The sequence below is a fragment of the Mustela erminea genome, chromosome 20 (genome assembly GCF_009829155.1).
Source record: "Mustela erminea isolate mMusErm1 chromosome 20, mMusErm1.Pri, whole genome shotgun sequence".
NCBI lineage: Eukaryota > Metazoa > Chordata > Mammalia > Carnivora > Mustelidae > Mustela > Mustela erminea.
Genome location: NC_045633.1, coordinates 20,580,307 through 20,592,898, shown reverse-complemented (window position 1 = coordinate 20,592,898; position 12,592 = coordinate 20,580,307). Strand labels below are relative to the sequence as shown.

The 12,592-nt window shown below is 48.2% G+C and overlaps 1 protein-coding gene across 2 annotated transcripts in view; it reads left to right on the top strand.

The window, feature by feature from the left end:
* The first annotated feature begins 2,372 nt into the window (after nt 1-2,372).
* Nucleotides 2,373-12,592, top strand: part of DNAJA3 (DnaJ heat shock protein family (Hsp40) member A3) — a 29,660-nt gene continuing 19,440 nt past the window's right edge. Inside the window, exons 1-5 of one of the 2 annotated variants that reach the window (XM_032327778.1) lie at nt 2,373-2,649; nt 5,893-6,026; nt 10,002-10,085; nt 10,835-11,035; nt 12,086-12,238. In XM_032327778.1, the coding sequence (XP_032183669.1) occupies nt 2,439-2,649; nt 5,893-6,026; nt 10,002-10,085; nt 10,835-11,035; nt 12,086-12,238 (783 nt within the window). In that variant the 5' untranslated portion in view covers nt 2,373-2,438. The remainder of the gene's footprint in view (nt 2,650-5,892; nt 6,027-10,001; nt 10,086-10,834; nt 11,036-12,085; nt 12,239-12,592) is intronic. The other variant, XM_032327779.1, reaches the window with a different exon arrangement.

Genomic DNA, 12,592 nt, shown 5'->3' with positions numbered 1-12,592 from the left:
CAATCAGCCTTCCTGCCATCCCCTAAAACAAGAACACACTCCCCCTTTTAGTGTGATTTTTTACTATTAATCATTATGGGGAAATGGAGAGAGAGAGAACTAAAATGCCAAAATATGAGGAAGTTACAAAGCTGACAAGGTTTTCATATTAGTGAGGTCTCTGCTGGCTCCTAACTGACACTGAGGTGGTAAATGAAAGTCCTTTCGCCTCTTGTCAACGTTTATTCCTGAAAGTTTTACTTCTCATACAGCACCCTCCCCCACTCTTTCCCCCTAGGTTTTGGGTTCCTTGTGGCCAAGTAACTGTGCCTGAGTTCTGCTTGGTATTCTCAGTGGTTAGCACAGGCCCTGGCACATAGGGCTAAGATATATTGAGCACTTACTACGGGCTAAATACAGTATGAAGACTTCATGTGGATTATCTACTCATTCCCCAGATGATCCTTCGAGGCAGTTACCATTATGTCCCCATTTTAGAGAAAGGAAACTGAGGCACAGGGAGGTAAAGGAAGTTGCCCAAGAACACACAGCTGATCAGTGGCAGAGCTGGGATTCATTCCCAAGCACTCTGACTCCAGGGCCCATACTCTTAACCACTATGCTGAAGATATTTAAATATTGGTTTAAATATTTAAATATTAAATAAACTCTTATCTCCACCTCTCATGTCATGACCACCTCTGCCTTGTTTCTCTAAAATGCCTCCTCTCTAGGTTCCTTAGCCCCAACTCTCAACTACTCCTTACATTTTACAATATCTTGTAACTTTTTCATTAGACCTGTGGTTTTTATTTTTAAGATTTTACTGATTCACTTGAGAGAGAGAGAGTGAGAGAGAGAGCACAAGCGAGGAGTGGGGAGAAGTAGAGGGAGAAGGAGAAGCAGACTCCCCGCTGAGCAGGGGCACTGGGGCACTGTCCCAGGCGCCCCAAGCCAGTGTTGTTGTTGTTTTTGAGATTTAATTTATTTATTTGACAGAGAGAGAGATCACAAGTAGGCAGAGAGGCAGACAGAGAGAGAGAGAAGAGGAAGCAGGCTCCTCACTGGCAGAAAGTCTGATGCGGGGCTCAATCCCAGGACCCTGAGATCATGACCTGAGCTGAAGGCAGAGGTTCAGCCCACTGAGCCACCTGGTGCCCTGGGACCACTGGTTTTTAAAACTTCTTTGAAACTCAGAACCTGTGGAGAATCTTATCAGTGAAAGCTATGGCTATCACCCAGATTAACATCCACATCCACATAAATTTGGGTATAATGGGCAGAAGAGGCAAGGAGCATACATCATCTTAAACTCACCAGGGGACCTTCAGTTTCCCTTCTTATTGTTTGCAGGTGGCAGTTGAGGGTGTGTGTGTAAGTTGAAATTCCCTGGTAAGGCTTACTAGACCAGGTTTACCTGTCTAGCCTCATCTCCAGTCACACACCCCAAGTTTAAGTCTTAAACCTACTGACCAACCCCTTTCACACCTCTAAGACATCTGCTTTTGAAGTTCCTTCTCCTTGGAACACTTTCCCCCTCCACCCCTACCTGACGCACTTGCCATGGAAGTCCAGCTGGAATGTTACCTCTCAGATGCCTTCCCTAACACTCCAGGCCCTCCAATTTGTTTCAAAAACTCGTCGCCTCTAACATTGTTTATATCTATAAGAGCACTGATCGTGTTATGTTAATTGCTAAGGACCCTGTCTTCCTCAATTCATCATGTGCTCCCCCAGAGCAGGGACGGCATGTTCATTCATCGTTGGACCCCCCAGTAGTCTAGAAGAACGTGCGTGACACACAGTAGATGCTCACAAGGTTTATTACATTGGTTTGTGCGGGGCTCGGCTCTCCCTCCGCGACTGGCAAGTTCATTACAGATTTGGAGGAAACCAACACGCTTAGGACAGAACCGAGTGGTCCAAGTCCGCCCAGTGAGGAATCCGCCAGAGAGAAAGTGAGCCTGAGGCCAGGCTTTGGAAGTAGGGCAGAGGCCCCGCGCGCTACCGCCCGCACAAGGTGAGTAACACCCAAGCAAGATGTTGAGTTTCGGATCTGGAGGAGGAAGACGCGCACAGCATGCTGGGATCTGCGCGACTGACAGCCGCACTGCACGGCGGGATTTGTAGTCCCGCCCTTCACCGGGACACTGGGAATTGACACCTGGCTACTCTCAACCACGTTTTTACACAGATAAGGTACAGTCTTGGCCATACAGCACAGAATGATGAGGTTCTTTAGGGCCAGTATACCTAGTTGCACTCTTCAGAGCAAATCTCATTTCGGCGTTGGCTATCAGAAAGGCGCATTGGAGTGCTGCTGCACGTGCGCAACGCATGCGTCCGTGCGTGCGCGCGCATCGGGCCCCGCCTCCGGAAGTGCTGTCTCTGCGGCCGCTCACTGTCCTCGCTACGCCTCCTTGAGCCCGGTGGCGCAGGCGCGGTGTCCCTCGGCGAAGATGGCGGCACGGTGCTCCACACGCTGGCTGCTGGTGGCGGTGGGGACCCCGCGGCTGCCGGCTGCAGCGGGGAGAGGAGTCCCGCCGCCCAGGGGGGGTGTGGTGGGGGCTTCGCTGGGGTACAAGCTGAACGTCACTACCTTCGCGCCTTCCTTTGGAGCGCGGGGCTCCGGGGCGCTGCTGACATTGAGACCCGGTGTCAGCTTCAAAGGTGAGGGCAGGTTCCAGAGCCCGAGTGTGGGATCGCTGAGGCCCGTAATGGAGTGACTCGATCCGGCTACGGGGGTGGCGGGGTGGAGGTTGTTTCTGACCGGAATGAGGAATTGCTTGGAGAGACTGACAAGCGGGAGGCAGAGAGGCCCAAATGGCTTCTTAGAAGCGGTGAACCAGGGAGAGCTGCATGGAGCCCCGGCGGCAATAGTGAAACCTTCTGTAGGCCCACAGCCTTCACTTCTCTGTCAACATTTCTAGAAGCCTCTTTCCGGCCCGCCGCTGCTGCGATACCCTGTTCTGTTCCCGTCTCCTCCCTTCACCTTCTGGCCGGACAGGAGGAGATAATTGTTACTCGGTGAGCACCTGTTACGGTGCTAGGTACTTTGTGCCCCTTTTCGCATGATGGTAACAGTCCTGCAGGAAGGCTGTCGTCATTCTCATTTTAAAGAACGGGAAACTGAGGTCACAAAGGTAGATGAGAAGAGTCGTCCCAAACCCAGAGCTGTCCTTTAATAGTTTATGCTCCTTCTACCACATGTTTTTAGCTGAAGGGCACACTTAACAGTCTTTCCTAAGTCCTTAAACTGGTGATTGTGATAAAAATACAAACTAACATTTATTGAGCACTTTCCATGTAGGAGGCGTGGATCATTTCCATGTGATAGACACTGTTTCTATTCCATTGTGTAAAGAAACTTAAGCCTAGGTGTTCAGCAGCTTGTAGAATGTGACAAAGCAGAAAGATGGTGGAACCTTTATTTAAAGCCAGCTTTCTTAATTGCTGGAGGTGATACTGAATTAATATATATTGAGCCTCTCAGTGTTCAGCATTGATGGTTCTGCTCTGTGTTGGATGACTTCCATTATAGTGAAAGAAGGAAGGAGGAAACATTGAACCAACCATGTGTCTGAATTGTGCTCTTGGTCGGGTTCCCTAGTCATTCTCCATTCTGATGATCTTGCCCCCTTCCTGGATAGCCTCAACACCCCTGGGTGTGTTTTGTGTTTCTGTTAGTTTTAAGTGGTCTCCCAGGCCTCCATAGTTTGTTGCTGTTGTTGAGAGCGCTTTCTCCTGGAAAGCCGATCGGTTCCCTGTTGTGTGCATGATAAAATCTGGGCTCCTTAGCATAGCTCAGGGGCCGTTCGGTTATTCCTAGCCCTTATTAATCATCAGGAGCCTCATTATCTCTAACCACCCCTCTACATGCGTAAAATCTAGTTACATCACACGTTACTAAATGCACAAGGACTTTGCTGTGAACCAAAGGTGATACGTGATTTAGCAGCCAAGTGAGACACTTTAGAGCAGTAAAGGGGAAGCTGGTGGAATTACCATCAGGACTGTAGGTGTAATTTGGGTGGATTCAAACCTTTCCTTAGCCTGGTTAATTTCTACAGCCTAACAGTGTCTGCCTTAAAAAACCTCTCCAGAACTCTCAGTTGGATCATCAGTGGTTCTCAACTGGGGTTAATTTTGCCCTCCGCAGAACATTTGGCAATATGTGGAGACATTTTTTAGTTGCCAGTGTGTGGCCAGGGGTAGAGGGGGAGTAGAGTGTGCTTCTTAAAAGTAGTTGGCTAGGGTGCTGCTGAACATCCTTTGACACATAGGTATTTTAGTTGGCTAGGGATGCCATGACAAAGAACCACATTTATTCTCACAGTTCTAGAGGCTAGAAGTCCAAGATCAGTGTTTAGGAGGGTTGTCTTTAAAGACCCTACTTCCAATAACTGTCACATTCCGAGGCACTGGGAATTAGGGCCTCAACAGGTGAATTGGGGGTGCATAACAATAGGAAAGTCCCACCACCAGGAGGAATCCAATCCCATCACCAACAATGTGCAATTGAGAAATCCTGATTAGGTGACTCTTTGTATGTGACTCTGCATGTCCTTGTGTACTAATATCTCCTTGCACACTGCCTCCATACTCACCTGCAGGACTGTAAGCTCCTTGAGAGTGCTGGTTTTGGCCTTTTTCTTCATCTTGTATTCTCAGTGCTTGCTACACTGTTAAGATCTTGAATATCTGTAAGCTCCAGAATGGCAGTTCCTTTGAATGGTCTGCTGCCTATTCCCAGTGCAGAACCCAGTGCCTGGCAAGTAGTAAATGCTCAGTGAGTATTTGCTGAATGAATGAATGGGGAATCTAGAAGCTTCTTTGTAGGCAGAAGTTTGACTTGGAAACCTGGAGCTGTCATGACTTTTATGCCTTAACGAGGCTCCCTTTCAGCCCCAGCCCTGCACTCTATCTTTGGTTGTCACAGGATGCATTGGGGGTTAGGCAGGGCTCAAGGTGGGGGGAGCTCCCCCTGTTTCACTTGGTGACAGACCAGCCCAACTTAGTCAACCACATGCACAGAGTGCAGTCACGGGGGGGCAGAGTGTGTCTGCTGGTGACTGTTCTCTTGGTCCTGATGCCAGAAGCATGAAAGGGCATATGGCTGCCTGCGTTGGGCATTGACCCATTAGCTGCTCTGGGGTGATCAGGTTCAGGCACAGGGCCTTTTAACCCTGTGTGTCTATATAGGTGTATTGTTTTTAGGGGAAGGGCAGCACTTTTATCAGATACTCTTAGATCTGTGACTTTGAACACTAAGAACTATTTCTTTAGTACAGTGGTTCTCAAATTTAGCATGTGGCAGAATCATCACCTGGAGGGCTTGTTAAACATAGGCTACTGCACTCCAGAGTTTCTGACTCAGGTCTGGGGTGGGGCCTGAGAATGGGCATTTCCAACAAGCTGATGGTGCCGCTGGTCCAGAGACCACCCTCCGAGAGCCACCCCAGAAGCAGATCCCCAAGGTTGCGTGGTGGAGGGAAGGAACGTGGAGATTGTTAAGCATTAAGAGAGACAACACATGTGAAGGTACCTGGTACGGTGCTGGTGCTTGGGTAGTGTAAGAGTGGGACTAGGTCCCTTTTTCATTGTCCTGCAGGTCCAGTCTGTGTCTGGGGTGCTGCTCCTTTGGTGGTGTAGTGGGGGTACCACCTCATTGTATTGTGGTCCAGCAGAATCAGCCCTGCCCAGTGGTGTTTGTTTTATAGTCAATGCCTCCAGTGGCCTTGGCCATTTTTGAAGTGCAGTGAGTTAGGTCTCCAGAGGGCTTGGAGGAAAGCCGACTCCAAAGCTGTGACCTCTGTTCCTTTACAGGTATAACCTGGCTGGCAGGTATACTCACAATTTCCTTTTGTTGAGCACATTCCCAGAGTGATTTTCTTTCCTTTTTTTCTTTTTTAGGAGTAAGAAGTTACCCTTTTGTTTGCACTGCCTCCTTCCACACGAGCTCCCCTTTGGCCAAAGAGGATTATTACCAGATATTAGGAGTGCCCCGAAATGCCAGCCAGAAGGAGATCAAGAAAGCCTATTACCAGGTCTGTATGGAAGCCAGATTTTAGGGACAAGACTGTAGAAGGGATGCTGTTGGTCTAGTCTGCTCACGAGTGAGCCACAGCTGCCCATATATATGGGTTCCATGCGGCTGACAGTGTAGAATGAGATGAGAACAGTGGGTGTTGCTGGACTGTTCCTCAGGCACATTGGGCCCTGCTCATTAATACTTCAGAAGAAAGATAGGCAGAACCAAAGATTTTTTTTTTTTAAAGATTTTATTTATTTATTTGACAGAGAGAGAGAGATCACAAGTAGACAGAGAGGCAGGCAGAGGAAGAGGGAGGAAGCAGGCTCCCTGCTCAGCAGAGAGCCTGATGTTGGTCTTGATCCCTGGACCCTCAGATCATGACTGGAGCTGAAGGCAGAGGCTTAACCCGCTGTGCCACCCAGGCGCCCCCACCAAAGATTTTTATTTTCATTTATTTATTTTTTTTAAGTCCTTTTTTTTTTTTAAGATTTACCTATTTATTTGAGGGAACACATGTGTACACTCACAGCAGGGTGGGGTAGAGGGAGTGGGAGAGAGAGGATCTCAAGTAGACTCCCCACTGAGCACGAAGCCAGACGGGGGGCTTGATCTCATGGACCCTGAGTCCAATAGTTGGATGCTTAGCCAACTGAGCCACCCAGGTGCCTTGTTTGTTTCCCCTTTTTTGCTATTTACCGGGAGTGCTGCTGGGAACATCCATGTGTAGGTTTTGTGTAGATCTATGTTTTCATTCCTCGTGAGTATGTTCATACACCTAGGAGTGGAATTGCTGGGTCACCGTGATCAAATCCATGGTTAACCTCTTGAGGACTGCCGGACTATTCCAAAACGGCTGCACTATTTTACATTCCCACCATCAGAGGGTTCTGACTTCTCCGTACCCATAGCGACACTTATTCTTGTTTGTCCTTTCGAGTACAGCCACCCTAGTGAGTGTGAAGTGGGTTGTCACTGTGGTTTTAATTTGCTTTTCAGTGGGGGCAGGACACTGAGCTCCTTCCCATGTGCTTATTGGCCGTTTGCTGGATGTGTATTCAGTTTCTTTGTCCGTTCCTGAGTTGTAACGGACTGAGCAAAGGCATGGGCGTAGGAAGCAGAGACCCTGGTTTGGGATAGTGAATAACTTGTTCTTCTCTTGAGCTGGAGGGCAGGGTACCTGAGTTAAGAGTGGGAGAGGAGTAAAGTGGTGGAGGCTGGGGCCAAATTAGCGGGAAACATGAGGCCATTCGTCCTAGAAACTCAAGAGAGAGCAGGGAAGGGCGCCTGGCTGGCTCAGCTGGTGGAGTGTGAGCTCTTGATCTTGGGGTCATGAGTTTGAGCCCCATGTTGGGTTTAGAGATTACTTAAACATAATAAAATCTTTAATATTCATAAAAAAAAGAGAGTAGGGAACCATTCAAGTTTTTAGGTATGGAAGTGAAAAGATCCGGTAAACCTATGCAGTTTAAAGATGGACATGTTTAAAGTAGCCTTCATAGGGAAATTTCTGGGGTCAAACCTTGATGAAAGCTTTGGGTCTATTGCATCATTTTATCCTCCTGACAGGCTTGGAGAGGTTATGACATACCGCCAAGGCTCCATCAGTCAATACGTGTTGTTCATGAGACTAAAATACCACAAAAGATCTCTCTTTTCCTTAAACTAATCTCATGAGCATACTGCCGTGTCTTGCCTTGGCTTCTGGGACCAGCTTTGTGGCCCACGATGACCTACTGGCTGTCCCTGGAGACCCTGCTTTGGGGTTCACACCAGCCTCTGGCCAGCCTCCATGAGCTGGTGTGAGGACCGGCATCTCCAGAAGCAGGCTGGGTTCAGAGGCACCAGTGGAGCTATACTCTGCAGGGCGGAGCTTCTCCTGCTGCTGCCTTTGTTCTGTCTCCCTGACTTTGGGGAGTGGGTGGGTGTTTCTGGCAACCTGCCAGCACCCTCCATCCTCCTGGAAACCAGAGTTGGGCAGCACATGACCAGTTCTTTCTTTGCAGGCTTAGTGACTTGTATTGCTTTCTTTGCTACTTTGGAAGATCGAGGGCTCTTTGATTCTTAGTGTAAAGGACTCTGTGGGGTCCATTATTTGCCAGGCTGATTTGTAAAAGAGGGTTAAAGTGACCCGTGAGCCAAAAGCAGAGAGTCAGGCTTACTTTAATGAAGACTCTTCATTGATGAGGGCTGTCAGTCATGGTACACTCCACCTTGGCTGAAAGCAAGTTCCCCATCACAGAAAATAATCCTGTCATGTGTCTCAGGCTTGGATCATGACCTGACACCCCCCCCCCTTTTTTTTAAATTGTAAAGTCTGTTTAAAAACTAAGTTAAAATGTACCCTGCCCCCCTTTGAAACCGTATGAATCTCACATGATCATGTTTGTCTGAAATGAGACTGTTTCGTGCTGTTTGTTGTCCTTGTGTCTCCAGCATGACCCCATGATGTCACACAGTCCTGTGATGTGTCCTAGTACTTTCTTGAATTTGACCTCCTTTGGGTCCTCATTTGGCACTCTGAGCTGTGACACTGTTGTGTCTTTACTCGGCACGAATGTGCTCTTACGTGTGACACCTCCCTTTGTTCCTTTCACCGTGGACTCAGTGCCTCACGTGTGAGCTCTGAGGTTGTCTGCTTCAGTGCTGTGTTTCGCAGTGGTCATCCTGATGATTTGGGGTGTACTGATAGCAGTAAGCGTTGGCTCATCATTGAAAATTTTCAATCCCGATCAGAACTCCTTAGGTGCCCCCACCTCCTGCACACGTCCTTCTGCTCCCTTCTGTGTTCTAATATTAGCTGATGTTGAATGTTATTGTGTGCCATGCCTTGTGCCTGTTTTATTTTTATTATTGATTTATTTATTATTGTCATTTTTATTTTTTTATTATGTTCCGTTAGCCAGCATAGTTTTCAATAAAGCATTCGGTGATTCGGTAGTTGCATATATAACGCCTTGTGCTCATTTTAGAATACATTTATCTCATTTTATCCCCACCACAGCCCTGTGAAGTAGGTACCGTTACTGTCATTTTCCAGATGAGCATCCTGTGCTCGGTGACATTCTGCCCAAGGTCGCAGAGCTAGCACACAGTGGCCCTGGGCACTCTGACCCTGAGGCCGTGTGCTTAGCTTCCGGCCCCCAGACTGCGGCCAGCGGCTCGGGGTGTCAGCCACGGGGCTTCTCCAGTGAGCTTTGGCATCCTGCACGAGCTGTCCCTCACTCGAGGGAGCTGCGGTAAGCCAGACTCTGGGGCCCGGCCCGCAGGGTGAACCGCCTACTGTGCGCACAGCACGGCTTGGAGCAGCCAGAAGGGCACCTTCGCTTTAGAGTGGCTCAGGCTCTTGAAAAGCACAGAGGAGTATACAGTGGAAAGTCTCCCTCCTTCCCGTTTATTTACACCCTCCCTGTTGCAGGCGGCGTCTCCAGCTCATTAGTGTTCAGCTAGAAGAGCTGATCAGCTGGTACATAGTTTCTGCTCCTCTTCTGTAGACGGCAGTGTGTCAGACACACCGTTTCTCCGCTGCTTTCGTAAAGGTGCCCCAGTTGAAAGGATCGGTTGTTGGGTGCCTGGGTGGCTCAGTGGGTTGAGCCGCTGCCTTCGGCTCGGGTCGTGATCTCAGGGTCCTGGGATCGAGTCCCGCATCGGGCTCTCTGCTCAGTGGGGAGCCTGCTTCCTCCTCTCTCTCTGCCTATGTGTGATCTCTCTCTGTCAAATAAATAAGTAAAATCTTTAAAAAAAAAAAAAGAAAGAAAGGATCGGTTGTTATTTTTGATAGGTATTTGTTGTGGTTGAACAACAAACGTGTTTATGCTTCAGATTTGAAGAGGCAGGTTTATTTTAAAGTCTTAAGCCTTGTTTTCAGAATTGCTGTGGGTCACAAAATCTTAAACAAGTGCTGTAAAGGAGGTGAGATTGGCACTGTCACTTGGGTTCCAGTGTTGGTCATCATCTCGTGTCCTTAGTAATTCACCGTTTCCTCCCTTAGCTGGCCAAGAAATACCACCCAGACACAAATAAGGATGATCCCAAAGCCAAGGAGAAGTTCTCCCAGCTGGCAGAAGCCTACGAGGTAACTCAACCTTCCTGTGTGTGCAGCTGCCATCACTCAGCCGCTTGTGTGGTTCTGAGTGTGCAGCACAGGGTGGCCTGACGTGTCATGAGGTCCCGTGTGAAGGCTGCATTCCCCACACCAGATTACTTCTGTGAAGATCCCCTGGCCTCCCGCTAGATCCCGCTTGACATCTCGTAGAAAACAGGATCTAATCATCTGTATTAACAGAGCTCCCAGGTCGCCTGGCTTTGTAGCCCGCTCTAGGCGCTCCTGGTATGATTAATTAATCCCACACACTGGATGGCCCCCTTACTTAGGGCATCACTGTCTCGTGGGGCTGGTGGGGATGGTAAAAGTAGAAGGCATCCCTTAAGGGATTTGAAATGTAATCAGAGGGATGAAGCACGGACTTGTGGACTACTGCTGAGCCATTCCAGAGGGACCTTCTCCCCAGACTTGGAGCGCCTGAGGGGTTCAGGCTGTGTGAAGTATTGTGTATCTGCTGTTCGTGTATGTGTGTGTGTGTGCGCGCGTGTGCATGCATCACATCAGCTGTTGGGGAGCAAGTCACAAACATCTCTTCTTCAGTTTCCCAGTGTGTGTTTTCTAAGAACAAAAACATTCTTTTGCATGACCACAGTACATTTGTCAAAACCAAGAGATTTGATGTTGCTGCAATCCCCTTATCTGTAATTGGCATGCACTCTTCTCTGTGCTCTGGGCTTTGGGAGACTTGGGAGGGCCTGACTGCTGGGCCTTTCTGGTAGGTGCTGAGCGATGAAGTGAAGAGGAAGCAGTATGATGCATACGGCTCGGCTGGCTTCGATCCTGGGGCCAGCAGCTCCGGACAGAGCTACTGGAAGGGAGGCCCCACTGTCGACCCAGAGGAGCTCTTCAGGAAGATCTTTGGTGAATTCTCGTCATCTTCTTTTGGAGATTTCCAGAGTGTCTTCACTCAGCCTCAGGAGGTAAGCTCCTTGTCTTGAAGAATCACTCCCTCACATTTTAGCTGCTCGGCGTGAGGCAAACAGATTTGATCAGTTGCATTTTCTCTAAATAAATAAATAAATGGCACAGCACCTTCCACAGAATGATCTGGAGGCTGCTGTTTTCATAGGAAATCATTCTCCTGTTTAAGTAAAATCCTGTAGGTAATATGTGTGCATCCATTTTAACGACATTCTTAGAGCTGCTTAATCGGGCAGCCTAAGGCTGAGGATCTCAGGGTCCATGACTAGGGTGTAAGTGTTTTTTCTCAAAGGCCTGCTACATTATTCTAGTAGAACTCAGTCCCGTAGGGAGACCCATGGCGTATTTATGTCCTAATAAGACATGATCAGAGTTGAAGAGAGGGGGGATGTTTTATGACTTAGGTTGTGATTTTGGATCTTTCCAGTTGTCTGTAAGGACTGTGTCCAAATATTACATGTGAACAGTTTGTTGAAAAGTACATTTTCACTTAAAACAAATATTCCCTTTTAAAAATCCTGAGGAGTAGGGCAGAATCACTTGAGTCCCATCCATTCTTACTAGGCCAAGTATAGGTGAGTAGAATAGTTAAAAGGTAGAGTAGCTGGGTGAAGAGGTGAGCAGGGCAACACAGAGGGTTTTTAGTGGAATTTCACGTTCAGTGTGAGTACTCTGGTTTTATAGCAGCGGATGTCTGTTCAGACCTATAGGAGATGCACCACCAACGGTGGACCCTAATGTTAACTATGGGCCTCGGATGATTAAGATTTGTCTGTATAGGTGCATTCTTGATTTTAAAAAATGTATATGATCATTTTAAAAAATGAATGATCCTGATGATGGGTGAGGCTATGCATGTGTGGGGCCGGCTGGGGGTGTGTGTGGGACCTCTGTACCTCCTTCTAAGTTCTGTAAATGTGAAGCTGCTTTAAAAGAAAAATTAAAGGAACTAGAAACTGCTGACCGTTGCCCTTCTTTATTTTTAAAGTGGAGGGTCATGTTGGTGATTATCAGAAGAAAGATGTCAGGTTGTCCTCTGATTTCTTTAGTACATCATGGAGTTGACGTTCAATCAGGCGGCCAAGGGGGTCAACAAGGAGTTCACCGTGAATATCACTGACACCTGTGAGCGGTGTGACGGCAAGGGGAATGAGCCTGGCACCAAGATGCAGAGCTGCCACTACTGCGGGGGCTCCGGCATGGTAAGAGCCCATCCTGGCCCCATCCTGCTCCTTCCTAGGGGCCTCCTACCTCTGTCCCACTCACTCTCTTCCTCGCCATCCCGCCATCCCAGGGACAGTTATCGGGCAGTACTTAGTGATCTGAGAGTCCCTGACTTGGTAGGACTGTTTGATCTGAAACCTTCTTCTTTTCCCCTGAGTGCTCTGGCTTGGTCAGTGGGCTGTCTTCTCTGAAAATACATTTGGGAATGTTTTGGTAATTTGAAACCATGGTGTAGGGAGGGAGGTTTAAATTTTGTTTGAAGCATCATCATTTTATCATCTTTTTTAAAAAGATTTTATTTATTTGAGAGAGAGAGAGAGAGCGCATCTAGC